The 25,176-nt window shown below is 43.2% G+C and overlaps 4 protein-coding genes and 1 non-coding gene across 5 annotated transcripts; 3 read left to right on the plus strand and 2 right to left on the minus strand.

The window, feature by feature from the left end:
* Positions 1-7,036: 7,036 nt before the first annotated feature.
* On the plus strand, positions 7,037-8,069 carry LOC128304220 (cuticle protein AMP1A-like). Its single transcript, XM_053041381.1, has 2 exons — positions 7,037-7,051; positions 7,638-8,069. The coding sequence occupies exons 1-2, from the start codon at positions 7,037-7,039 to the stop codon at positions 8,067-8,069; spliced, it is 447 nt and encodes a 148-aa protein (XP_052897341.1).
* A 270-nt stretch (positions 8,070-8,339) lies between these two features.
* On the minus strand, positions 8,340-8,411 carry Trnap-cgg (transfer RNA proline (anticodon CGG)). The gene has a single exon. It is a non-coding gene; the product is annotated as a tRNA-Pro (tRNA).
* Positions 8,412-9,009: 598 nt separating this feature from the next.
* Positions 9,010-9,450, minus strand: LOC128302252 (cuticle protein CP14.6-like). Its single transcript, XM_053039034.1, has one exon. It carries the CDS (start codon positions 9,448-9,450, stop codon positions 9,010-9,012), a length of 441 nt encoding a protein of 146 aa, XP_052894994.1.
* A 2,789-nt stretch (positions 9,451-12,239) lies between these two features.
* On the plus strand, positions 12,240-12,680 carry LOC128303706 (cuticle protein CP14.6-like). Its single transcript, XM_053040754.1, has one exon. The coding sequence runs from the start codon at positions 12,240-12,242 to the stop codon at positions 12,678-12,680; it is 441 nt and encodes a 146-aa protein (XP_052896714.1).
* A 10,486-nt stretch (positions 12,681-23,166) lies between these two features.
* On the plus strand, positions 23,167-24,363 carry LOC128302159 (endocuticle structural glycoprotein SgAbd-8-like). Its single transcript, XM_053038910.1, has 2 exons — positions 23,167-23,178; positions 24,001-24,363. The coding sequence occupies exons 1-2, from the start codon at positions 23,167-23,169 to the stop codon at positions 24,361-24,363; spliced, it is 375 nt and encodes a 124-aa protein (XP_052894870.1).
* The last annotated feature ends 813 nt before the right edge of the window (positions 24,364-25,176 follow it).

Here is a 25,176-nt window from a genome sequence, read left to right on the forward strand (position 1 = left end):
GTAGGGGGGCTCAAGTTGTCCAAGAAACGCTCTAATGCTTTGCGCGGGTTGAAAAGTGTCCGGGCCGGTCATAAACGTGCGTGCAGTGCGGTTGCATGTCGCTGCACGGTGGGTGGTGGCTAGGGCATGTGGCGGTCACTTTACGACATCTGGCGTATGCGCCACTATTTCATAGCGTTCTTTCCCACTCCTGCTAAAACGTGAAACCAGTTCCATAAACATGCGGGTAGCAAAAGTGACAGCGACTAAACACTTTTACTTGAACTTGAAAGTTCATAAAATCCGAAAGCGAAATTCGTTCGGTTTGCGTATTGGGATCGGGTACGGGGCGAACCGGAAGGGTTGGGGCGTCCAGTTGAAGAAGGCAATCGTGAAGAACTTGACCAAGACGACCGCTAGCCGCTTTGCCGATGTTAGACGGACGGGGCGTGATAGCGTGGTTAGCCCTTGGTTCCACAGCTGGAAGCAACTGGAACATGACGCCCCTGGGCGACATGAGGGTCCCGTTCGTTTCGAATCGCTTGGAACGTTTGGCGTTTTGCTAGCCTTACCCGCGTGTGTATTAACCACGGCATAAGCTCGTTGCAAAAAGAAAAAAAAAATCGTACTGAAGGCTAGATAAACGACCAAATGTGCAGTGTTGTCTCATGTGCGTAGGAAGCTGGGAGACAGCAAAATGTAAGCATGGGTGCTAAGAGCAATGAGCCTTTCTGATGCACGCGAACATTTCTATCGTGACTTAATGCGCTATACCAACGCGATTTATGTAGATTGCGTTTAATATCAGCGGTAATAAATAATATGTACCTAGTGTTACTACCCTGAAGGACGTCAATGCAAACATACATTTATTTATTTTCTTATTTAATTTATCTTTTTATTTTGTTTGTATCATTCGTCAGTGCTTAGAATAGAATACGTAAATAAAAATATATTGGTTTTTAATGCAGAATGCAATTAAAAGTGGCCTTTTGCTTATGGATTGCATACTTTCAGGCAAAATTTCATTAGTAATCTTACTAATGCGGAGGGGTGAATGATAGAAAAGCACAAATGCTTTGCAATATAAATTATTAAACTTCTCTTTTTCATTTTTTTCTATTCTTCTCTATTTTCACCTTAATAATAATGTTATAGTAGTTTAGTTATTGTGTTTGAAAATTGCTTAACGTGAGCTCACCGGTGTAAGATAAAAATATCTTCGAAAGCTTCATGCCCGACCCACGGATGCGTTGCAATTTTTTGTGCCCTTAAAGCTTGAAGCAGCGTAAAAAGTGACCCCCAGCGGCTAAGTAATCTATTACCAGCTCCCGGATTTGGCTGATCATCCCATTTCGATCGTGAAGACGATCGAGTTGAGGCTCACTATGATACATTTGTGCATAGCAGTAGTCATATACAGTTGAACATACTTCTTGATGATTAAAGTTTTTTTGAGGATATAATTATAATATGTGTTATGTATTTTATAAACAATATTTCTACACAGTCTTCGTTGTTCTCGAAATTAATTTTACTTGAAATTTAAAATAAATAAGTTCGACCAACCTATAGTCCACGGTGTTTCCTTCCTCACCAATCCCAGCGGGCACGTAACGAATTGATTAAGTCGTCGAGTTTGCCGGTGAAAGATCTACTCCTTCAAGGCGGCATTTGCGAACAGGGACGTCTCGGCCCATGTCCATCAGCCTGCGGGTGGATGACGAATGACGCAGGATTGAAATCGAACGAGCGCATACACACGTACATACGTGCACACCTGAAAGGCTTTCGCCTATTCGATCTTCAACTGTTCGCACCGCTGAATAGGACACCCAACAAGCCGATACCTGGCAAGCGAAAGTGAAAAGTTTTGCCCAGCACCCGATCGAGCCTCAAATCGGTTCGAAAATTGAACGAGTTCGACACGTTCGCCGCTGCCCGATGCACGGTTACAATTGGTGGGGCGTTTAGGGGGAATAGTAATCAATTTAAAAAAAATGGAGGTGATCGGACTGCGTATGACCGCCGGTACAATGGACGCTAAGGGTGGGCGGCGCATATGAGTGAACGAACAGAACGTCAAATAAACGGAGGCACTAATCCACCGAAAAGTGGAGTGAAAAACTTTCACAAAGCACCGTTCACGTTCGCGCTGTTGGGGCTGTTTGGGCAGATGTGAAGACAGCCTCCAGCCGGGTGCCCACGGCACTGCCGAAACTAGAGTGATGGCAAGTCAATTCGCGAAAAAAATAAACTAACGCCAAGATGTGCCCGTGGGGGATGAACCAGCTTGCCAAAAAATTGTTCTCTCTGCCACGCAAACCGGCATGACCCTTTCTTCGCACCGAACGCAAAAGGTTTGTGCATAATTTTGCATATCTATCGCTCCCCCCTCCTGAACGATAGCACGCGAGTAATAAAAAGCGAAGCTGATATCGAACAGTATATGGTCATGCCGATCGTCGTACGGTCGCCACCTTCTCCCGTGTGTCTAACGTTTCACAACCGACCCGACGACACAGTCAGCCCAAAAATTGACCTTGACCGAAAAAAGCAAATGCTTTTAACGAACCCGCAACGTTAACGTTTCCTTCTCCGGCCATGCTTTATTGTTTCAGGCTTTGCGGGTGCGATTACGTTTTTCTTCACCTGATTGTGTGCAAATTATCTTTGCTAACCACCCACAAAAACGAACTGTAAAGGGCATGATTACAGAGCATGAGCAAAGTGATTTAGCGAAAAGTGAATTTGATCTTGTTATGGTGGCATTTTAGATTAATTTGTTTGATTTATGTTTTTGGTGCAAAAAAAAAACACTTTCGTGATCTTTTGAAAGCTTTCGTTTTCATATAAACAGCGATAACAAAATATTTGTTCAAGAGATCGGCCATTAAGCTATTGAAGGATTGTGAGCTGTTTTGGTGTGAAGTTTTCCAACCGTTGAACAACCTTTGTTGCTATTTCTTTAAACAATTATTTTTATCATTGTTGACACGACGATACTTTGGCAGTTACATCTCCGGTGTGAAGATCAATAGAACAACACCTGCCACATATGGGACAAATCCTATTATTGACAAAGATCAAACTAGGCCATTGTAAGACGTCAGCGGTCAGCGTTACGCACACAATTACACAATTACGCAATATACACAATTTGAACAACTTATCACCAATCTGGGACTTCAAGTATGGACGACATCCCGTTTTGATTAGAGAACGTGCTACAGTTACTTCAAGCTATTTACCAGCTGCATGAGGCCGCTGGAACCCTCATGATCAAGTGCTGTCGTCTTGCAATACGTTATTCCAAACTTTTCTGGTAGAGTTATTAACGCTTACACCCCAGGTCAATTAGTATCTATCACGACCCTTCTGTCCATCTGGAGGGCTTTAAAAGACCTGCACGTATACATCGTCATGGCATACATACAGGACATGTGTGTATGTACACACTCATTACCAAGCTAACCCGGTGCATCCTTTGGATGAGGGAAGGAAATGTTCCTCATCCACATAGCTATAAGATGTATAGTTGAAAAATGTTAGAAAATAAGAATTGCTTACAACATATTAGGATATAGATATAGACAGCTTATAAGATAGCGGCCCGGCCGCTCTTCCAAAAATAAAAAAATAAATTACCATCGTATTCTCCGTTCTTAAAAATAAAAGATATTATTCAAGAGAAAATCGGTTTCAAGTTCTAGATACAACTCTTCAAGATATCTAAACTCAAAACTGAAATGAATCTAATTTTAGAACACTCCTGAATCGATATTGCATACCAACAGGCTTTTGAAACCCTTGACAGATCATTAAAAAATATAAAACAGGATATACTTCATCCTTATTTGATATTCTTATACCATATTCTGCAAAGTATCAGGCTATTATTATTCATTTTATTTTCATTTTATTTATTTTTAATAAACAGCCGTGCTTTGGAATGAAAAATATCTGTTAACTTTTATGGTGTAGAAATAAATAATTCAATAATAATTAACAAAATAATAGAAAAACATCATGTTAAACGAACAAGTTACTGTTAAGTCACTGATATAAGTTTACAATAAAATTCTATGTATCCTTACTATGTAACAACATCAATGCGAATGGAGAGACACATAAATAACATATGACCCGAATGGAAGCGGGGGCGAACCCTGGTGCAAAAGTGCAGCAGGAATGCATCTGCTTACAGCTGGAATTCGTATGCAGGCGTAAACCGTCAACCATTCGGCCGTACGGCAGGGCGACCGGCCAGATGGTTGTAAGCGAGTTCAATGTAATGCTGCGGTCTTCATGTTGACCCCTGCACACCCCAGGTGTCGCGACCGATTACTTCTGCTTCCTTCTGCACCGAATGTCGCGTGCAGTGAGGTGAAAGTTGCGATAAATCAATGCGTCGTTGTCGTTGGAAATTGCAACTGACCCGTAACGAGGTAGAACGAGGGCTTGGAATGCTAAAGTGAAGCAGCACACCCGTGCCTTTATCGAAGAAGTGCAATTTGCTTACCACAAATTTGATGTTTACCACAGAAAAGTTACCGTATGTATGTCGTCTACTCCAAACAGACAGTGAAAACCTTTATCAAAATGTCGCGACACAGTTACCGGCTGTCGGGGAAAAGGAATCGATACCATTTCGAAGCAGTAAAAAGTGTTTAACCTTATCAGTTGGTTCAAATCGAGTAAAATTTATCATCCTTCGTTTATCGGGTGCATCCATCGTAACAGTGACCGATTTTCCCGCAGTTCCCGCGGTGCCGTGCCGGCTCATGGTAGGTTTGTTTTGTTGGCGTGCAAAAAAAAAAGGCACCGTCGAACGTCGCTTTACGTCCGTGAACTGCGAAACAAGATATATGAAACGTCATGTTTATTTATCTGAATAATTTATAATAATCTCCAACCACGTTTTCCGGGCTTGGCGGCCCTTGCACACTGGCCGTATCGTTTACAAACTTTTCCATTAAACTGGTCTATTTGTGTGACGCTTGACAATGAGTCGGCTGTAACGTCGAGGTTAGGTTTCACCGAATGCGGCAAGGAAATGCTACCCGATCTGGTTATACCACAATTTGCTTGATAACGCGCCCTCTAACAGGCTTTCCAATGGTGAGTTCCACCGAGTGTAAATTATGATAAGTTCGAGATTTAACCAACACGCTTCCCTTACCTTAAGCTGTCCAACGAACGAAACTAAGCATTCGATGCGAGCTTTAATGTAGGAAACGAATAGTCTACAGACGTTTCATTCTCAAAATACATTCATACAAATACATTTGGCACACAATCTGGTTTGGATTTACATAATTATTCACATCCATCGATCAGACGGGAAGGAGTGTCCGTTTCGATAATGGTTCGCAAAGTCCGCACTGCTGGACGACAATTTTATGGTTTTATCATTGCGAATCAGGAAGTTGATATGTTAGGCAAATTTGTTTTATAGTTATGTATAGTATCCTTGCATGGAAACAGCATAAAGCATCAATTCGTTAGACGATTGTTATGACATTTTGTTAATAATCAAGGAAACAGGTGAAATATTCACATCGACATAAAACATTTCTGTTTCTTTTGTAATTTTTTTCGAAAAGGAGCAATTTTGTTTTTATTCCGTGATGGCAGTTAATATTCGTTTGAACTTTGGGTTGGTCAAATAATTTCTTAGAACTCTAAGCATCTCAGTAGCCCTTGTCAGTGGTGATTGAGAAGCATGTAGCGATCAAAAGCAATTTCTATCATCACCATTTTCCAAATTTAAATATTCCAATTTGTCGTCATTTACTGTCCACAAATTGAGCTTCACTAACGAAATGTTAATATGCAAAACTTGCGGTAACCAAAAAACAAATATGCATTAAATTGGTAAAAAATTATCTCTTAATTACTTTTATGAATTCTCTGGGGTTTTTTTTTGCATGCCTTTGGTGTGCATGGTTTGTTGAATTTATTTTTTTATTTTTCATCACAACCCCCCAAAGATTGCTTCATGACTGATGTTCTTGTCCACCTTTGGCTATCTGGTGGTTATTTATTCTATTTTATCAACAGATGCATTTCTAATTTTGCTCAATCAAAATCGCAATTCAAAGGCATCGTTAACGGTGTGAGATTTTTTTTCGAAGCCACAACCATTACTGGTTCGCCAGACAGACCGGTGCAAACATAAGTTCCTCGTGGGCCTAGATCTGCTGGTCAGGGTTAACAGGTGTGCTATTCGATGTGCGAATAACTTGGAGGCTATGAAAAATGAACATGCAACCTGCTTCGGAGTCACACCGAAATGCCACAACTGGACGAACCCGAGCGATATCTTCTGGCGAAGAAATCATTCATCGATGCGAACGATTCGAGAAGATGCGCCGAGACGATATTTAAATCAGCCCACCTTGGTGCCGCTGAATGACAACCGTATACAACTACTCCAAGCTAATGGAACGGTGGCGAACGCCGGGGAGGGTTTTCGGTAGAAGACCAACGAGAGGCGACGATGCTTCTTCACGTTATCTAGTAATGGGAGCTTGCAAAACCTTGGAGAGATAGACGAAATCTAGTCAGCTGAAGGTGCTGATGCTGTGGTGGCGATGAAATGTAGCTTTTGGGTAATAATTTTATGCAGACAGGTTACAATACTGTACCGAAACACCCAAAACAAAGCAGAAAAAAACAACCTGGTGACAGATCATACCACAACATCTAACCACTCGTGCCATCTTCACTTCTAGGATGGAAGGCGAAGAAACTAGCTGGCACGCTGGCAGAAGCAGGATAGCGACAGGGTTGAATTTTGCAAGCGAAATCCTTGCAACAGATCGTCCGTTTAGAGGACGAAAGCCCACCAAAGCGATCGTGATCGTGGCGTGCGGGAACAAAACGTTTTCTGATTATATAAAGCGCATCAAATCGTACCGTTATCGTATCAGTTGGTTTGGAGACCCTCTCAGCACAGCATACATCTCGAACTGCCCGGAGCCGGTGTTAAAGAACGTAGTTGTTTCGGCGTAAACGGCAAACCCGTCATTGGTGTTCAAGTAAACAAAGCAAAATGTTCCGAAAATTGGTGAGTTCCTTTGGATGGTTGTAGTACTAAAGTGATGTTCTATCCTGTGCAAAAGAGGTAGTAAACGCATAGTGCATAAATGGAGTTGCGGCAAGTAGTAGTAGTTCTAACGCCTGGTTCCAGTTTTGAAGCACGATCAGTTCACGTTCCAGGAGATCGGAGGGTACTGATTTTGTGATGAAGTAATTCGCATTTTTTCTCGTCACTGCTGCCGCTCCATTCGCTAAGGAAAATGCGACTAACTTCCTCGCAAAAGCTGACCGCAGTAATCGGCGGAGGAGCGTGCTAGTGCTGTGATTAAGGCGAATGTATAGGCAGCTGAAAGAGCTGGTTAAATAGTGTCGAACGAAATAGTGCTTTCATAGTAAAAGAGCTTGTTGTTCTGATCTTCGTGTACCAAGAGCAACGATGGCCTACATGAACTGGTATATGAGTTGGTCTTGTAGAATAGCACACGTTAGACCTCTGAAGAATATGATTTACGTGGATACTAATTCACTGACTACCTTTAGTATTTAAAGAAGTTATTATATTATAACTCTAAAGTTTCACGTAAAATAATTGATTACCATTTTACGAATTCCAGATTGTTGCATCACTGGTAGTCTCGCTGGTCGTGGCTCTCCCACAGCGTTCCCAGTCCCGCAGTGGTGGCGGCGGCGGCGGTGATGAAGCCGGTGCAGAAACCCTAGCACAGGACACGGTGATCAATGCGGACGGTTCGTACACGTACAACTACGAGACGAGCAATGGTATCAGTGCGTCCCAGGCAAGCAACGATGGTACGAACGCGAACGGAAACTTCGCCTTCACGGCACCGGACGGCCAGCGGTACGAGATCGTGTACGTTGCCGACGAGAACGGATTCCAGCCGCAGGGCGCTCATCTGCCAACGGAACCGCCAGCACCCGATCACGTTATCAAGATGCTGGAGGATATGCGTGCCAACCCGCCAGAGGGTGCCGACCTTGAGTCGCTCGATGCTACCCTGAACCGACTGCGCGCCACCCTTGGTTAAGGGGATGCGGTCGCGGTAATTTTCCGGGGAAACCCCTATGGGTACCTCCGATAGGTTAGTGTGATGAAAGTGTACAGCGCTAGATAAAGGTAGCGTACGCCATATCGTACGAACGTGTTGTAAAACAATGTAAAATATTAAAGCCTCGCCATTTGCTGGAAAAAGCTATAAAACAAAGGGTTTTTACATTATTATACTTTTGAAAGAAACACAAGAAATCATGCATGAAAGAGTCGCATTAAAAATTGTAAAAATCTGGGAACAACATTCGGGCTCGTCCGGGAATTGAACCCGGGACCTCTCGCACCCGAAGCGAGAATCATACCCCTAGACCAACGAGCCACACGAACGATGGAAAGTAAAGTTGTTATAAATCGAAGTTTTTAACGCAACAGAGCCCAACTATTGTTGGCTCCATACACAATAGACGAGAGCCGAAATCTCTCACGAAACAATCAATGCGAGAGCTTTCGGGCTTACGTTTTACTTATTATCTCACATCTCATGAAGGCTGATAGCTCTCAGTAGGAGATTGCTTCATCTTGCCTAGAGTGTTGAAGGAACAAAATATGGTGGAACAGATCACCAATTGAGTGGGGAATCACTTTCACCTGTTTCTTTGGTGTTGTGAGAGCATTGTTCGCTTCGATCGCCGATGTGGGATATATTTGGGAAGGAAACGCAGCAGAGCGTAGTTCACGAAAGCCCCACCAATAATATTTGACACCGGTTTTATTTCAATTCCAATCGGATAACAAACAAATTCAACAACGAAATTCAATTTTTCTACTTAATGCTACTGCGTGGTGAATGGGCGAAATGGTAAAGTGATCGATGATTGATGTATGTCCTGCTGCACAGGACGTTCGATGAGACGAGCGTTGGCTAGTGATTTCCATCCTGCAAAGGTACGATCCCGTTCCGATACGCACCGGTTCACTCAGTGCTGTCGCAGCCGAGCAATGGTGGCATCGAGCGCCTCCAGACTGAAGTCCTTCTGGTCCTTGGGCGGGTTGGCACGGATCTGCTCGAGCGTCTTGAACACGTGCTCGGGCGTCGGTGGCGGCGTCGGCAGATGGGAGCCCTGCGGCTGGAATCCGTTCTCGTCGGCCACATACACAACGCGGTACAGCACACCGTCGGGTCCGGTGTAGGAGAAGGCACCATTGGCACTGTGCGCTCCGAGCCCTTCCTCATGGGCAGCGATGCCGTTGCTCGTCTCGTAGCTATAGCTGTAGTGACCGTCATCCTTCAGCACATTCTCGTACGCTACAATCTGGGCGTGAGCGTCCGGGTTTTGGTGCTGCGAGTAGGCCCGATCGAGCGGTCCGGCCATAACGGTGGCCACGAGCAGGGCGGCGGCGAACACGAAACGGAACATGTTAAACAAGGATTGTGGTGCTACGCTAATGAATTGACGACGGCGGTTGATTGGCTGCAACTGATGCTGACAACTGATCCAGTTCCCTAATTTATACCGACTTCCAAAAATTTGCATCGTGCACACACGACACGCCCCAAGTCGGTCGGGTTCAGCCCCGTTTACGCCGACACGCCGGGGTTATGGGCGAACGGATCTGCAGCTCCAAAACACATTCAATCCAACGCAGTGTCCACCCAGGGCCAAGGTCAAGTGTAACCAATTTTCTCGTGGGGGTACATTTGGGTGGCAACAGCACGCAATCGCACCACACCGTGAGTAGGTGATTGATTAAATTTTCATTAACGCATGTCTGCGTAACGTGTTGCTGCTAGTCATTATTGACCTGACCGGTTTTGTTGCATTTTTGGGTTACAAGCACACGCCAACCGACGCACGAAAATCCGTCTCGATCGATTAGGGGATTACGCCAGTGAAGGGTAAAGTCATTTCTCTTCATTCCGCACGGGACACCAGGACGCCCTGGTCGCGTTCGGTGCACGTCGAAGTCGGATGATCGCCGCTCATAACAGGTGCATAATAAATTAATGAGCTGACTCAAGCTTCAACTGACACTGTTTCACTGCGAGATGCGGAGGTTGGGCGAGTAAAATATCGATGGAATGCCACGGACAGGAAAGGTGCCTGGTTATGGCTAACAAACGAACGCAGTTGGATACGGCCATCATGTCCGTGCCAAGAAAGGATAAAACCCTATTACCGGCATTAGGGAGACAGGTCATCGAGCATGATGGATAAGAATTTCCCCTGTTGGTTTGTCATGATTGTGATGTCAGCTTTAAGGGATGGATTATGTTCAACACGATTGGCAGTGCAGTGCAGTGGTTTAAATTATGCAATAGCTATTTCATCTACATTAAAAGACTTCTGTACTTAGTATTATTTATTTATTTATTTATATTTCCATGATGACGGCTTTCGCCGTATTTTCATAACTAAGTATTAAAAAATAGTGTATAAAATGTACTTAACTCGAAAATTTTGCACATGGCTTAGATATTTCTGACAAGATACAGATATCTAAATGGTTGAACACAAAAGTCCTTTCTATCACTTATTTTATGAGAAAAATTTTAAAATACTCCAAACATTTTACAAATACAATTACAAATTAATACAATTTTTTTCTTTAGTTCAATTGAAAATATTAACATTAATAAACCATTTCCTTACCTACTTGGCAGAAAATGAACTCTTTCAATTCTTCCATTGTAAAAATTGAATAAAAGCTTTTCTTAAATTAGATTTACACCTTTATAATTAGATCTGCTTTCTACGTTTGTCGATCAGTCTGGTTTGGTCTCTTTAAACCTAGTTTAAGCATAAGCCACACCTCAGTTTCGGTCCGTACCAAACGAACAACATTTGTGTCCGACTGAATAACAAATCATCGCACAAGCCATGTGCTTCGCTTTAGCATACCATCTACAAATACTGTCAATTAGAGCAGCGCGCCATGCAAACCCCCTAAAACGTATGGTCAGCTCCCAAAAGTGTCGGCAGATATATCACACACAAGCCGGCAGCAACATGCATGACCTTCCACGGCTGATCCGGTGCGCTCCTTTAATCCCCACGATTGTGACAACTTAGCTCAACTAATCGCCGCGAAACACATGTCCGACGCTAGGCACCGCAGCCTTCAAGAGCCGTCACCCCTGAGGTCAACCACCGTCCGGCATGCGGGTCCATATGGGTTGGCAAAAATTGGCAATCCTTCGCGCTGATTGAACTGATTTCGGCACACAAGAGTTCGGCCGAACAGGAGTTGACCGACTGGGCTTGGTCTGTTACCGCGCCAAGCAGGACCGCGTTGGAGAGGGCGGTCACTTTTATGCACGGAACCGTCCTACACTTTGGTCGACCGGTGTACGAAGACATAATTACGAACCACAAAAAAAGGAAAAGAAAAAGATCCAAAAATCACAAACCATTGACATTGACCCGGTTGTAGGTATGCGGGTCCTTTCCACCGAGACACGCCCGAACATGCGACAAGGGTTCGTCGCTTGCGCTGGCGGTAAAGTCTTTCTATTGCAAACAGACCGGCAGGTTCACGCCAACAAAAAAAACTGATTCACTTTTTTGGACAACGGCCGATTGTAGTGGATACACATTTTTGCCGGTCCATGTACTATTAATGGGAACAAGAATGGAAATACACGGACAGTTACGAAACTGAGGTAGTAAGAGAGAGCGAGAAATAGAGTAAGAGAAAAGCGTGCACAAATGAGTTTTAAGTGTCTCGTAACGTTTCATATGGAATGGAATGCTTTTTATCCTTCTTATATTACGATTTCATCGGCACTCTATCTTATCATAACGATCCCTCATAACCCTTCTTTACACACCAGGAATGAAGCGGACACCAACTGCTCATTAGCCTAGTATCTGTTGCTAGGCAACTCCCCGGCTAGTCAATCGAAAACCTGATTAATCTATATGTGCGCATGTATGCGTACATTCGTGAGGGTAAACAAATTTGGAAAGGAAGCTCTGCTCCGACCACTCCAATTGGTCCACGACCAAAACTGACCTCGTCAATCCTTTGGAGCGTTGGTTTTAAGACGAAACCTCCAGCTGACGTAATAATCAGTAAGGATTTGTAGTGTTTGGGATACATGTTTGGGGGACATTGCTGGTATGTGCGAGTACGGAGGTATATAAACTCAAACACTGCAGTCAAACTGTATCATTCCAAAACGATCCAGCCTTCTTGCAAGTCTACCATGTTCCGTTTCGTGTTCGCCGCCGCCCTGCTCGTGGCCACCGTTGTGGCCGGACCGCTCGATCGGGCCTACTCGCAGCATCAAAACCCGGACGCTCACGCCCAGATTGTAGCGTACGAGAATGTGCTGAAGGATGACGGTCACTACAGCTATAGCTACGAGACGAGCAACGGCATCGCTGCCCATGAGGAAGGCCTCGGAGCACACAGTGCCAATGGTGCCTTCTCCTACACCGGACCCGACGGTGTGCTGTACCGCGTTGTGTATGTGGCCGACGAGAACGGATTCCAGCCGCAGGGCTCCCATCTGCCGACGCCGCCACCGACGCCCGAGCACGTGTTCAAGACGCTCGAGCAGATCCGTGCCAACCCGCCCAAGGACCAGAAGGACTTCAGTCTGGAGGCGCTCGATGCCACCATCGCTCGGCTGCGACAGCACTGAGCGAACCGGTGCGTATCGGAACGGGATCGTACCTTTGCAGGATGAACATCACTAGCCAACGCTCGTCTCATCGATCGTCCTGTGCACCAGGACATACATCAATCATCGATCACTTTACCATTTCGCCCATTCACCACGCAGTAGCATTAAGTAGAAAAATTGAATTTCGTTGTTGAATTTGTTTGTTATCCGATTGGAATTGAAATAAAACCGATATCAAATATTATTTGTGTATTGTTTTGTGAACATTTTAATTTAAAAGTTTATCGTCCCAAAATAATTTTTAAATTCTATCATTTCTGCAGGCAGTCTGAACGTGATCAAATTCTCTGTTGACCCAGTAACCAACTTTTGGTTCAAGTTTTTTTTGCCAAATCAGTCGACTCATTGAAGAGAGAGAAAAAAGAACAAGGAATTCTACTTAAAGCGGTTAAAGAAAATGAAAAACGAATTAAAAGTTCTCGACTGCAGCTCGTGCATCAATGACATAACTCTCTTTCACTGACCTACATAAAACGCATTCTGTAGAACCAACGAGGTGCATTCTACCGACAGCAGCCATTTGATAATTGATTGCCTTAATTAAGTGAAACACATACGGCGCTTATGTTGGCCACCCGTTGAGTGTGATTTTTGAGACACCTTTTTTTTTCTTCGGCCCTACTGATGTCTTTCCCTGAAGTTACGCACAGGGGAAAAGAATGTGTTCGGTTCGTTTACCGTCCACAGTTCTGTCTGTCGTGACTGTGACAGTAAGGAATGATAATAGGGAAGAAAGTAGCGATATTTCTTTGTCTTATGTGACATCGCTTGTTAGTGCGTGCTCCGCTTCAGGTTCGTCGGGATGGAGGTTACGTAGGAATGAGGACGAAAATTATTGGAAGTCCGTTGCTGGTGCAGGCTGTTTGCTGTTTGACTGTCATTCTTTTGGTGCTTTTGCACAGCAGGAAGTAGATTTTATCAAACGATCATGTTGGAGTTAATTAAGATTAACAGTGCGCGGTACACGTGTGTGTATTTTCGCTCATACTTGGTGGTTATTGAGTTTTTTCTTTTCAGGCTAAAACCGAACATGTAAGAAAAATAGTAAATGAAGTATTTTAACTTATCAAAAAAGTATCATATTGCATCATGCTTAATTTTGCAACACTTTACCACTGAACTCAAGGTGAACAACCCAGTAACCCCGCTTTGGTTTGCAGAATGAATTGTAGTAAAAACGCCTAAAGATATGCAATGCGCAATACTTCCAACGTGAATAGCGCCGAGGGGTGTATCAACAGTCGCCACAAATGTTTCGTATCTCAAGAAGTTGGACTAAAATCACTTATTTATTGCTTTATTATTTTATGTTTACAGTTATTTACTGTATAAATAATATCATTAATTAAGCTTGTAATTTTAAATATATTAAAACAGTAACTATTATTGGATATTTAAGTTAATAAGTGAATATTTAATAAACTTTCTATTTTTCTATTAATAAACTAACTATTTTTCGATATTAAGTAAATACACTTTAGAATTCTTCACACGGTTTCCCAAACGTTAACCCGGTTCACTAGGTTTCCGAAAACTTCCGAAACATTAACTGTTATTCTAAACACGTAGGATTTATAGGCAATTCAAATTGGCCGTTCGTCGGCTTAAAGCCAAGCAATAATATAATTGGAGTTTAGAATATGTAAACCTATTTTCTTCAATTACCCAAACTCAGTTGAACTTCACTCCCAGCAGTGTCTAATTTATGGCATAAATGGTCTTGAGTAATGTATAACCGAAATAGCTACCCTACGTAAGCAAACATGGCCCTAAGAACCTCCAATGGAAAATTGCCAACTCACCCCGCAGCAAACAAAATGTGCTACCATATCTTTAATCATTGATTCCATTTCGCTCCCATTGTGCTTTTATGGGCACGACCGTATGTAAACAATCACCCAGAAAACAAAGAGGCACCGATAAAAAAAAACCCCGCGTACCAATATTAGTCTAAATTTAGCATTTGTTTTGCACCGACCCATCCCGGGGAGCATAATTCTATTACTGCCGTACGAGGACATGTTTGCTCAGTTCGGTTCGGTTCTTATGAATAATTAAAAGTTACCCCACCGCGATGCTTTCGATGAAGTAATAAGATTCGCCTTGTGCCAATATTGACACATTGAACCGAAAAAGAAGCACTTTTACGCCACGGAACAACGCGAACGAAACGATGCCAGTCAGATTGCCACCTGCTGATCCGGTGGCGTCATGATCGATGCATCGCTCAATGCATTTTGGCTTGATTGTGATTGAAGGAGCCGCTCACAAATCGAGGAAGACGGGTTGGTTTGGTCTCAACTTGAACGCGGAAAAGCAAATGTCACCGCAGAAGGAGATGATTTATGCGAATCGGTTCGTCAAGAAGAATCCGGTGAAAGGAATGGCAATGCTGATCGGTCTGTTTTGACAATGAGCGAGCGATATAAATTAGATAGGCAGAGCGATACAGCTGTGAAACCGAGCAACATCTATGCAATGCAAAACTGCAACAGCCCACCTGCCCAACAGCGTCCCACTGCAACCCCGCGCGGCTGCTCTCCATTCATAATTGGACACAAATTTTTGGGAAATAAAATTTGCACCGACACAGGCAAGGTCGAACGTCATCGAGGAAGACACAGCCTCGCGAGCGACAGTCTGCGGCTGCGACAACTTAATTGGATCATAAAGATATACGCTTTATAAATGGTGCCCAGCCAGGGCGGACAGGGTGCAAATCGTTTGTTGTTGATTTGTGTTTGGTTTTCGGTCGCCATCGAGCACTCAGTGTATGCGGATGTTCAGGACGGTAAAGGTTTCGACTCGCAGCTGGATAATCTGGTTTTGCAATGCATGACGCATTGGTCCGTAACTCCGCAACTCGCAAGTGGAAAACCGGGTTGATCTTTGACGTTAACATTTTCTGCTGGAAAGAATTTAATTTAATAAAGTGTCAATTGCCTTTAGGTTCCGGATCTACCGAGACGCTCTCGTGGGATGTGGCTTTTATTCCGCACATCCTCTCGTTTACGAGCCAGAGCAAGTCGTCCCTGGTACGATCCAATATTTGATCGGTCCACGTCGATCAGCGTCGATCGCCGAGCGCTGCGTGCCGGATGTTGTAGAAGTTCAAGGTCCGCGACGAGGATGATCTCGATTCGTCGTCAAGATTCGTTAGTTCGTAGTATGCTTTTTGGCTTCCCCAAAAGTGTGTTTGAATAAGTTCATCGATATAATGGACAACTTCAGTGGTTGGTTAATCAGATGCAATTAGTGTCGCTTGACATTCCGATTATCAACCGCTACCTGATAGAGATTGTGTTTAGCAGATAAGAAATTGGACTCCGCAAAAAAGGCAAGCGTGAAATTGGTGGAATGCATGCCTTTCAACATTCGTTGTTGCTGGTTTTTATTCAAATATTAAAAATAAACGATCACATAATTTCACCTCCTAGAATATGAAACTCGATATCGGCATGATGTCCTTGTGCAAAATGTCACTCTATTTACGAGCGATTAAGGCTTAATGAGTTCAAACGCGTTCGGTGGCGTGGGGCGTGAGGCGTCCCTAAGCGAGGGCTTGTGATCCCTTTATGCCACTGTGATTAGATAGCTGCCATAAAATAAATCTATCCAACAGCTACACAAAACCCATTGTGAGAAATATAAAATATGAGCCTCCGATCACACAATCGTCCGATAACTCATTCGGTGGGACTGAAAGTGGATCCACAACCGCAGCTTTGCCGATGCTTGGGAAGCGTGAAAATGAGCCCCACACACGCGCGCGCCCCGGTACCACTTTCAATAAAATAATGAGCCTATAAAGTCGATGCTTTAATGACGAGCTGCTAATTTGCGACGCATTTATTCAAATGCGCCGTCTCGGATTACCGAGGGGATTCGTCGGTTTCGGGAACCCATCTGTCGAAACGGCAGTGTGTTGTGTGGATTTTTTTTTGTTGGGGGTAAACGAAACGTTAAACAAACGTTTTGTTTCAAACCCATCAGGGAGCATAAATCAGGAGTGTCGTCAGGGTTGTTGTGCGTTGAGGATGATCCCATAACGGCCCAAAAGCTTGCGGTGTGGCTTTTGATGGTGGGCAGGCGAGAATAGACAGCTGTGGTGCGTTGATTGTGACAGAAAGGGGTCTTGATGCTCCTCGATAGGTCAAAGGATACGGTTTCGTTGCAGTTTACGCTTGACCGGCCGATTTGAATGAAAAAGTAGCCAGAATGTTGATTAATGGTTCATTTTAAAGAACCTTTTTGTGTAATAATGAGTCATATCGAGTTTTAGCAACTTTAAAGATATAGGGTTAATGAGGGGTTCAACATTTCAGGATCACCTCTAGTATATCCTTAGTATAGGAAGCTCAATGTGGATAAAGAAGGTTTATTAAAATCGTTCGGACTTCTGAATGCAACTCCTAGTTAAAGATATCCAAAACGACAAATTTTAGATAAGGTAAAAAGACTACAAATTGATAAAATATTTATCCTTATCGTTTTAGACGTCCATAAAACGGTCAGTTCATATGCACACATTGAAGCTATTGAAGATACTGGTTTAGTATCTCTATTTGAAATACTTTACTGTACTTTCCTTTACAGCGTCTAATACTAATTTAGTTTATAAAACAGCGACAGTTTGATATTTAAGACCGTACGAGAGATTACATAATATTTTAATTTCAATTAATGCAATAAAAAAAACTATTTAAACGAAACGTCCAGTCAACGTAACAGGGGCCCATAAGATGCAAAAATTTTACGACCGACCTAGCAGCAGGGTCGTTTGAGTTTTCACCCTCAGAAAAGCTGATCGTTAAACCCTGCGCAGAAGAATGAACGCTAAAGATCGTTGTCACCCGGTGAGGGTTGAATGGGGACCACTTAAGTCGGAAAGGAAATCCTGCCATACAGGTGGGGAAATAGATTTTTTTAAATCCCCCCGGGGGGAGTCGGAAGTAAAGCAAAACGGAAAAACTTCTAGGTCGATTTTTACGATGTGAAAGGGCAACCATTAAACTACTAATTTAAAATCAACAAACAATTCCAAAACGTTGCATTAAACGGTCAATTTTAAACTCAACACGTTACATTTCTTTTACAACAATATTTAGCAATAGTCTCGTTTCGTCTTAATCATTTGCACTCCTACACACGAATACCCGGTACACAAATCACGGGAAACACCAGAAGGCAAGCACCGATGGAGACACGCCATGCGTAAGCAATATACCTTCGGCCGCGGAATGATGTCACTGCAATATTTAACGTTTTCTCGTGGCAATAAAAGTTTGTTGGGCTAACATTTCCCACAGTGTAATGCGTCCCTTGCCACCATTTCTTCCCCATCGTCCGATACAAACGCGCTCTATTGATTTCGCTCTTCGCGCGTCCAAACACACACACGCGCGCGCGCGCACTCGTGCATGCGCCTTTGCCCAAGTGAATCATTATCATCAGCTGAGCTTTTAATCGACCAATATCCAAACAACGATCTTTATGTCTGTCGTATCTCAGTTTTTATGTCACACCTAATTCGATTAGGTTGTCCCCATAAAATAATATGCCAGAGCAAATCGATCCGATCCGGCGGGGTTGACAGTTGGCAGGTGGGCAGGAACCGGGCTGGAACCGATTGATTCGGATGTTAATGTTAATCTTGGGCGTACGTCAGTAAATACGTTTTTGTCGTCCGGGCTTTTCGTTCCTTAAACGACACACAGGGTAAAGGTGTTTAGGTTGATGGTGCTCTTTTTACAAAATATTTCCAACAATTGCACTAATGTGCTTGAACAACACTTTTCTGCGTCTTATCTTTTAATACTAACGTATTGGTTACGCAAACTGCTGATTTGCTGAAAACACCCCAGAAAAACCTAATGCGCATTTAACGATCTAACGGCCCATGTACGATCGTGAACCGAGCACTTTGATTGTTAGCAATCCGTATAAAATGAATGCAACATAAAATCGAACCGATCCCAAACTGGGCCGTAAATCATAATCCGAGCGAGCGAATAGAGTGATTTCGGATTTTTTGGTGAATAAACATCAGTCCACGTCCACGAGTCACAGTCCTGACCACAGCCACAACGTCGATAATGTGGGGATGACTGTATTTTAAATGTTTTAAGTATGTTTGATAGGATGAACATGAAAATGTATATTGGGCATGCTTATGTTTTCGGAGTTATTTAACAGCTCAAAAAGGGGTGATGAACAAGGACGAGTTTAATATTTTTTATGAGGTCACTGGATCGAAGATTTGGCAGTGGGCGGGTTGAGTTTGGCACACGCGGTTTCGTGGGTAGACTGGATATATTAAAGCGAATTATGGAGGCTTATGTTTCTGCTATAGAGGAACACATCATAATCTCACCACCTAATCTCACCTTTCGTTTCGCGAGTAGATGAAGATATAAAATTTGTTAGACAAGTACTGTCAAACCCAAAGTCAAGTACGATCAAACCTGGAACTAACTCGATCTGTCTTACAAGGATGATACAAACTTTGAATTCCTTACTAGTCAGAAGTCAGATCTGCTACAAGGAATCCAAATCAGGTTCTATGTCTAAGTGTTACTAATGTCTAGTATGTTGAAATATAATCTCGATATTTGTTTTGTCCTGTTTAGTAATTAAATACTTCTTGAACATTTGAGAAAACTTATGAACATTGCCTTCAAGCAACTGGCTATTTATTGAAGAACATTTGTCGCTAAATTGTTGATTGTCTATCATTAAGAGACTTTAATTAATTGTACCCCATCGTACGTTTAAGGCAGGCATCGTTCGTTCTGAGCGTGGCATCGTTTAGAACCATCGCAAAGGATCAAAGAACGTTGCCAGTATCGTCCATCACCTTCACTTCACAGCGCCGAGTGATCGACCGGCTCGATGTTAGGGTGAGCAATTTAGGTTAATGAGCGGGAACCGTTCGCCCGACAAGTGGAACGCTTTCCAAGCCCGAAAGGCCATACCTATCACTACCCCACGTTGCGGTTGCGAATCCTTCGATTTGGCAATTCCATTTGCCAATCAGTGCCGCCATTTATTATCACGCCAGTTTTTACCGGTGGGTTCATCAGCCCTGTTGAAAAAGGAAGATTTGGGAACTTTTGGGCAAACGACGACAGGCAAGAATACGAACCGCGATCGCACTGCTACTGCTATCGAAACTGCTCGATATCGAAACCGTGGCAAAGTTCAAGGCTAATTGGTATCGATCGTTCTGCGATGGATCGGTGCGGCGAACAGAGGGATGGGTGTTTTTCAGCGTTGGCGCATGCTCACCGTTTCATTTTTGCAATCTTTTGCTTATGGTTTTATGGGTAGTACGGGCGCTCGTAAAAGTTCGCAGTTCGAAGGCGAGAAGATTTGAATATTGCCTAAGATGGAGATCGCTCGACGATCCTTTGGAGACGATGAGCAGTGCGTAGTAGATGATGATATTTATTTCCGTAATCGAGCGCCATTTCAATATCTTATTTTATAGTTCTGCTTATGAATGGACTGTTGAAGCACCTCATAGTAGCTAGATATCTACACAGATAATTACTTTCTCGGTGAACGATGCACCATTTCATATGTAACCTAACAGCTTGCGTATGGAAATCAAGATGAAATTAAAAAAAACACCGGAAATAAGATATTACACCCACATTAAATGTTTAAAGAATAGTAACAACTTCATCACATTGATTTTATGAGCTCAAGAGTGATTTTATAACAATTATCGTAAATCATTTGATACTCCTTGCGTTTACTGCTTCTGCAGTGACAGCAATCGGCGAAACAATAACAAAGCAATTATTAGCTTATTGGATTAGGTTTTACTTCGTTTCTGCATCATTTCCCAGCGCCGAAGATGTTGCCGAATTTTAAGACTAATTAACACGGCACTTAAACTTGGTCTGTTTTTCTATTCCGAATCGCCCTTTTTCCAGTCGTGCCGCCTGTCATAAGTGAGAATTTATTGTGTGAATTTAGGTTTGTCGGCTACCGTAAGGCGATGTTGAGAGAGCAATTCCGTTCGAGTGGTATTCATTGTTTACAAATTTAGATTTTACCATGCCGTGCCGGTCATTGAAACATGTTCCCCGTGTTCTTGGGGCGTTGGTGTATAGGTAGGTGAATGGAAGAACATATTAGAAGCAATTCCTATGATAGTAAACATGCAAATATGTTTGTTTAGGAAGTAGAGGTAGGAGGGAATGTTAAATTGGTGTAAAGATTGTCTAAAAAGTCCCTCGATCCAGCGCAAGGAACAGGGGTAATCTTCTAAATAAATGACCCCGATAAGGTCAGAGCGTCGATCAACCGCCTACTGTTTAATTAAGACCTTCCTTTGCGACCGCCGTCCACGATCGAGCGGCAAAACACTTCCCGAATTGCACTTTAATGAAATCACCAGGAAGTAATTTTTCAACCATTCATTGTTTCTCAACCCGGTCGCGAACTGTTTTGCTCCCTTGGCGGAGCACACATTTCCACTGGCCCGTAATATCTGGTGGTGTGTGAAATTCGACTCCAAATGCTAATGGTTTGCGCAGCGGGAAAGAAGGAGACAGAACGCAAGGCACAACCTCCAATAAACCGCCAATGTCAATCGTCATCCCGTGCAGTCAGCGAAGAGATAAAAGAAAATTTACGATGAGAAATCCAATAAAAATGGCTGCCCCACAACGCCTTCGGTGGTGGTATTGTGTTTTCCCGCCGTGTTGCCTTTAGGAGCCATGTTTTGGCGTTCGGCTGACCTTCAGGCATTGGAGGTGTGCAGTCGCATCGCACCCAAATCACATGCGAACAGGTTTCGGAGAAGGTTTTTGATTGATTCGAAAGGAAAAGCGATGCGGCTCGTGTGTGCGGCAAACGGCCCACCAGGTTTTTTTGTTTTCCCAGCATCGGTCACGAGACCGATTCTGCTGCTGTTATAATCGAATGACAAATGCTGCACATTATCCAAGCGAATTATTATGGAACGGGATCGGTGTGCGTAGGACCGCTAATTGAGGCACCTTTTATGATTATGATATGTTCGAGGGTGGTTGGATTTTCTGCACTGGTGAAAGAATTATCTGTTCAACTCCTACGTCAAAGGTTGGAACTGATGGTCAGATTGAAAGGATTGCGTCATCGCGTTAAGCTCACCCGCTTGGGGGTATTCGATGTTGTGGTAATCTGTGAGAGGAATGGATTAGTCGGTTATTGGGACGGTCCCCTAGTCTCCTTGCCAAATCATTTGACCTTACCTCTCATGGTGCGGGCTCAAAGCTTATCAGGACTAATCCTAAAAGTTCGAAGACTATTTACTCTGTTACAGCATATCATTACAAAAATCAATTTAAAGCTGTCCAAATCTGGATAGTACTTATGGTAAACTAGGAAGCGCTTCAGTAAATTTTCCAGCAAAGGTTTCTTGAAGAATCCCTACTGAGAAACATATAAATACAATGTAAAATCCTCACTTTTTATTAAGAATTTTAATGATTGTCCGTTACGCAATTTCCAGTGACGCGGTGGTTCCAGCTTTATTTGCATCTCTATGGTGATGTATGATTTTTACTTAGGATGGCCAATTTAATTATGCTTTTTTGTCATTGAAACGGCCTGACTATGTCGTACATTAACACCATTTACTAACCCCTAAATTTAAGTGGGTTCATAAACTACACCCAATCTTAAATACGCTCGCCAGCAAATAAATTGTACGTGTTAACCGAAGCTGCTCCTAGCAGTAATGCTGAAGATGATCAGTAGCAGCACGATAAACAATTTCAAGGGTGGGAAAACGGCAACCCGAATCCACTCCACCCTAAAGTGGATGAACTCTAGATTTACTTAGAAATACAGCAGAAAAAATAGAGGAAAAACCCCCCAATACTGTCTTGTGAATGAACGTTACCCGAAGAAGCTCATTCATGCGGTTCGTCGCCTGATGCGCGTCCGTGGTCAGCATCCTATTCTCCTTCTTCTGTCACACTGCCGATGCGATGCGAGCGTGCGTACGTCTTCCGTGTACTCTCACTATCAACGGGCTGTGCCCCTACCCCATTGAAGGCCTCCCGAAATTTGGTATCGATACTCGTGTCTTTTCCCCCCAAAAATAAGCAGAAGAAACACAGGGTGACTCGTGTCTGGGGGTTCTACCCGAATCATGGGGATCTGTATTGGTGGCGCTGATGATCCATTATGGGCCGTGTTCGTAAGCTTTGCGAGACGATTAGGATTGGGCAGCGGTTTTGGGCAATCTTCTAAGCTCATGCTAGCCATCCCGCAAATATATAAAGCTGTTGGACGATTCGGTCCAGTCAGTCAGCCAGTGTCGTCGTCGTCTTCGGTGCATCAAGCGCAAAATCATCCAAATTCAAATTCCAAACAGTGTAACTGTGCGGTGCGTGCGTTTGTGTAATTTAAAAATCTTACAGTGATAAACCAAATCAATACAAAAATGTTCAAAGTGGTGAGTTTGAAATGGAAAATGGTTTTTGTAAATAATGTTCGAAGTGATAAACTGTATTGTAGTAGTGATCGGTAGGAAAGTTGAGATACTTCAACAACTGTTATGGACTTAAAAAGAATTTCCTGAAGGATATGTGAAACAGTGTTACAACAAAAAAGAGGATACAAACTTTTGTACATTTGCACCTTGTACAAGTTTTGTGGAAAAACTTTTACTAACTTTTGTGGATAAAATATTTTGTATTATGAAACTTCTATATTTTTTGTAAAAGATACTGATTTTATTATTATATAAAAATGTTCAAAAAGGCTATAAGATGAAGTAAAGTATAAATCAAAGTACAAGAAGCTATTTGTAAAGCACGGTCAAGAAGTTATATGCATTTTTTTTAAATTAAGTTTTCTATTAAAAATTTAATTACTTTTAAAATTAAGATCAAGTATTTATTGATAAACTTCGCAGCAATAAGATTAAATTAGCCTGTAACCAAATCACACCACTCACAACATCATTCGTTCACTTGTAATCCGGTAAAAGACTGAGCAATTTTATTAGGTTCACATGGAATATTTCATTACCGTAGGAGTGGTCGCAATGTCAGCAACTAATCTTTCAAGTACATCGAAAGTACTTTAACTGTCCGCAATGTATCTCGCCTCAGTCAACACCTTCTGTTGGGTGTAAATCGGTTACTGTTTCCAGTGACACTCTCAAACTAATCTTTTAATGCGTGTTCCCTTCGTCAGCTCATTAAAATCGTCACTTTAATGGTTATGCTCATTTATGCACGCACTGCTTACGCTCCGTTGCTCCGTTTCCCAGGTGTTTTCCCTGCTCGCCCTGGCTGCTGCCGTCGCGTTGGCTGCACCCGCCGCCGATGATGCGTCGGCCAACATTCTGACGCACGAGTCTCGCCTCGAACCGGACGGTGCCTACTCGTACAAATACTCCACCAGCAACGGCATTCAGGCGGAGGAGAGCGGCATCGGGGGACAGTCGGTGCAGGGGTCTGCCTCGTGGGTCGGTGACGATGGTGTACCGATCGTGCTGACCTACACCGCCGACGAGAACGGATTCCATCCGCAGGGTGTCCATCTGCCGACGCCACCACCCATTCCGGAGTATATCCTGCGGGCGCTACGGTACATCGAGGCCAAACAGGCGAGCCAAAATGGTGGAAAGTAGAGTGCAGCATGCAAGGATGTTCAAGGAAGCGTTGCTTGAGAGATAGAATCACCTTACAAGCCACAGACTTGGCGGCCTTGCCGGTTGCCATCATCATCACATTAAACTGGCCATTAGTGATAAAACCCGACAATACTCGATGCACACTTGTATAAAAGAAATATAAAATCTTTAATTGTACGTTTGTGGTACTAAATGGTTTAAAAACGAAAGAACTTATTTAGATACTACTGATAGGATACTGCAAATGGGCTGCATTATTGAAACTGTCAGAGTTTAGCTTTAAATAATACCAACAATCCATAATCATAACTTCTCCACAGTCGTGGAGAATGTATGTTATCCTTTTTCTAAATTCAGAATCATCGTTGGTGGGCCAATTAGCAACACAAAACAGTAGGAGTGCTGCCGTAAAGGAAGCTTTGCCACTCCAGGGAACACTGCGCTTAGAGCATCCTCAGCGAGGCGTCAATTTGGTAGCATATTTTATCGCTTAAATCTAAGTACCACCATCAAAACACCGCGTGACACCGATTGATGTGACGATTCGATGGAACCATTGATGAGCAGTCCGCACAGCTCGGTACAAGGCTGGTGATCGTTTACCGAAACTAAACGTGAAATTTGATACCGATGTGACGGTGAGGAGCTGTTGGGTGCAACATAAAAATAAATCACACCATTTAAAGGTGTTGTGGGTGTGTGTGTGTGAAGAATAGCATGCGCACATCTGGGAGTGAGTTTTAGAACATCCGGTAGAGGATGTTAAAATGGACCATCTGAGGTTGACTGTATTGGATGGCGTTTCCCGCT

This window comes from Anopheles moucheti, chromosome 3 (genome assembly GCF_943734755.1).
Source record: "Anopheles moucheti chromosome 3, idAnoMoucSN_F20_07, whole genome shotgun sequence".
Taxonomy (NCBI): domain Eukaryota; kingdom Metazoa; phylum Arthropoda; class Insecta; order Diptera; family Culicidae; genus Anopheles; species Anopheles moucheti.

Bases quoted from the DNA above. Each gene is read 5' to 3' on its own strand.
- LOC128302252 (XM_053039034.1), bottom strand. From the start codon at position 9,450: ATGTTCCGTTTCGTGTTCGCCGCCGCCCTGCTCGTGGCCACCGTTATG.
- LOC128303706 (XM_053040754.1), top strand. From the start codon at position 12,240: ATGTTCCGTTTCGTGTTCGCCGCCGCCCTGCTCGTGGCCACCGTTGTG.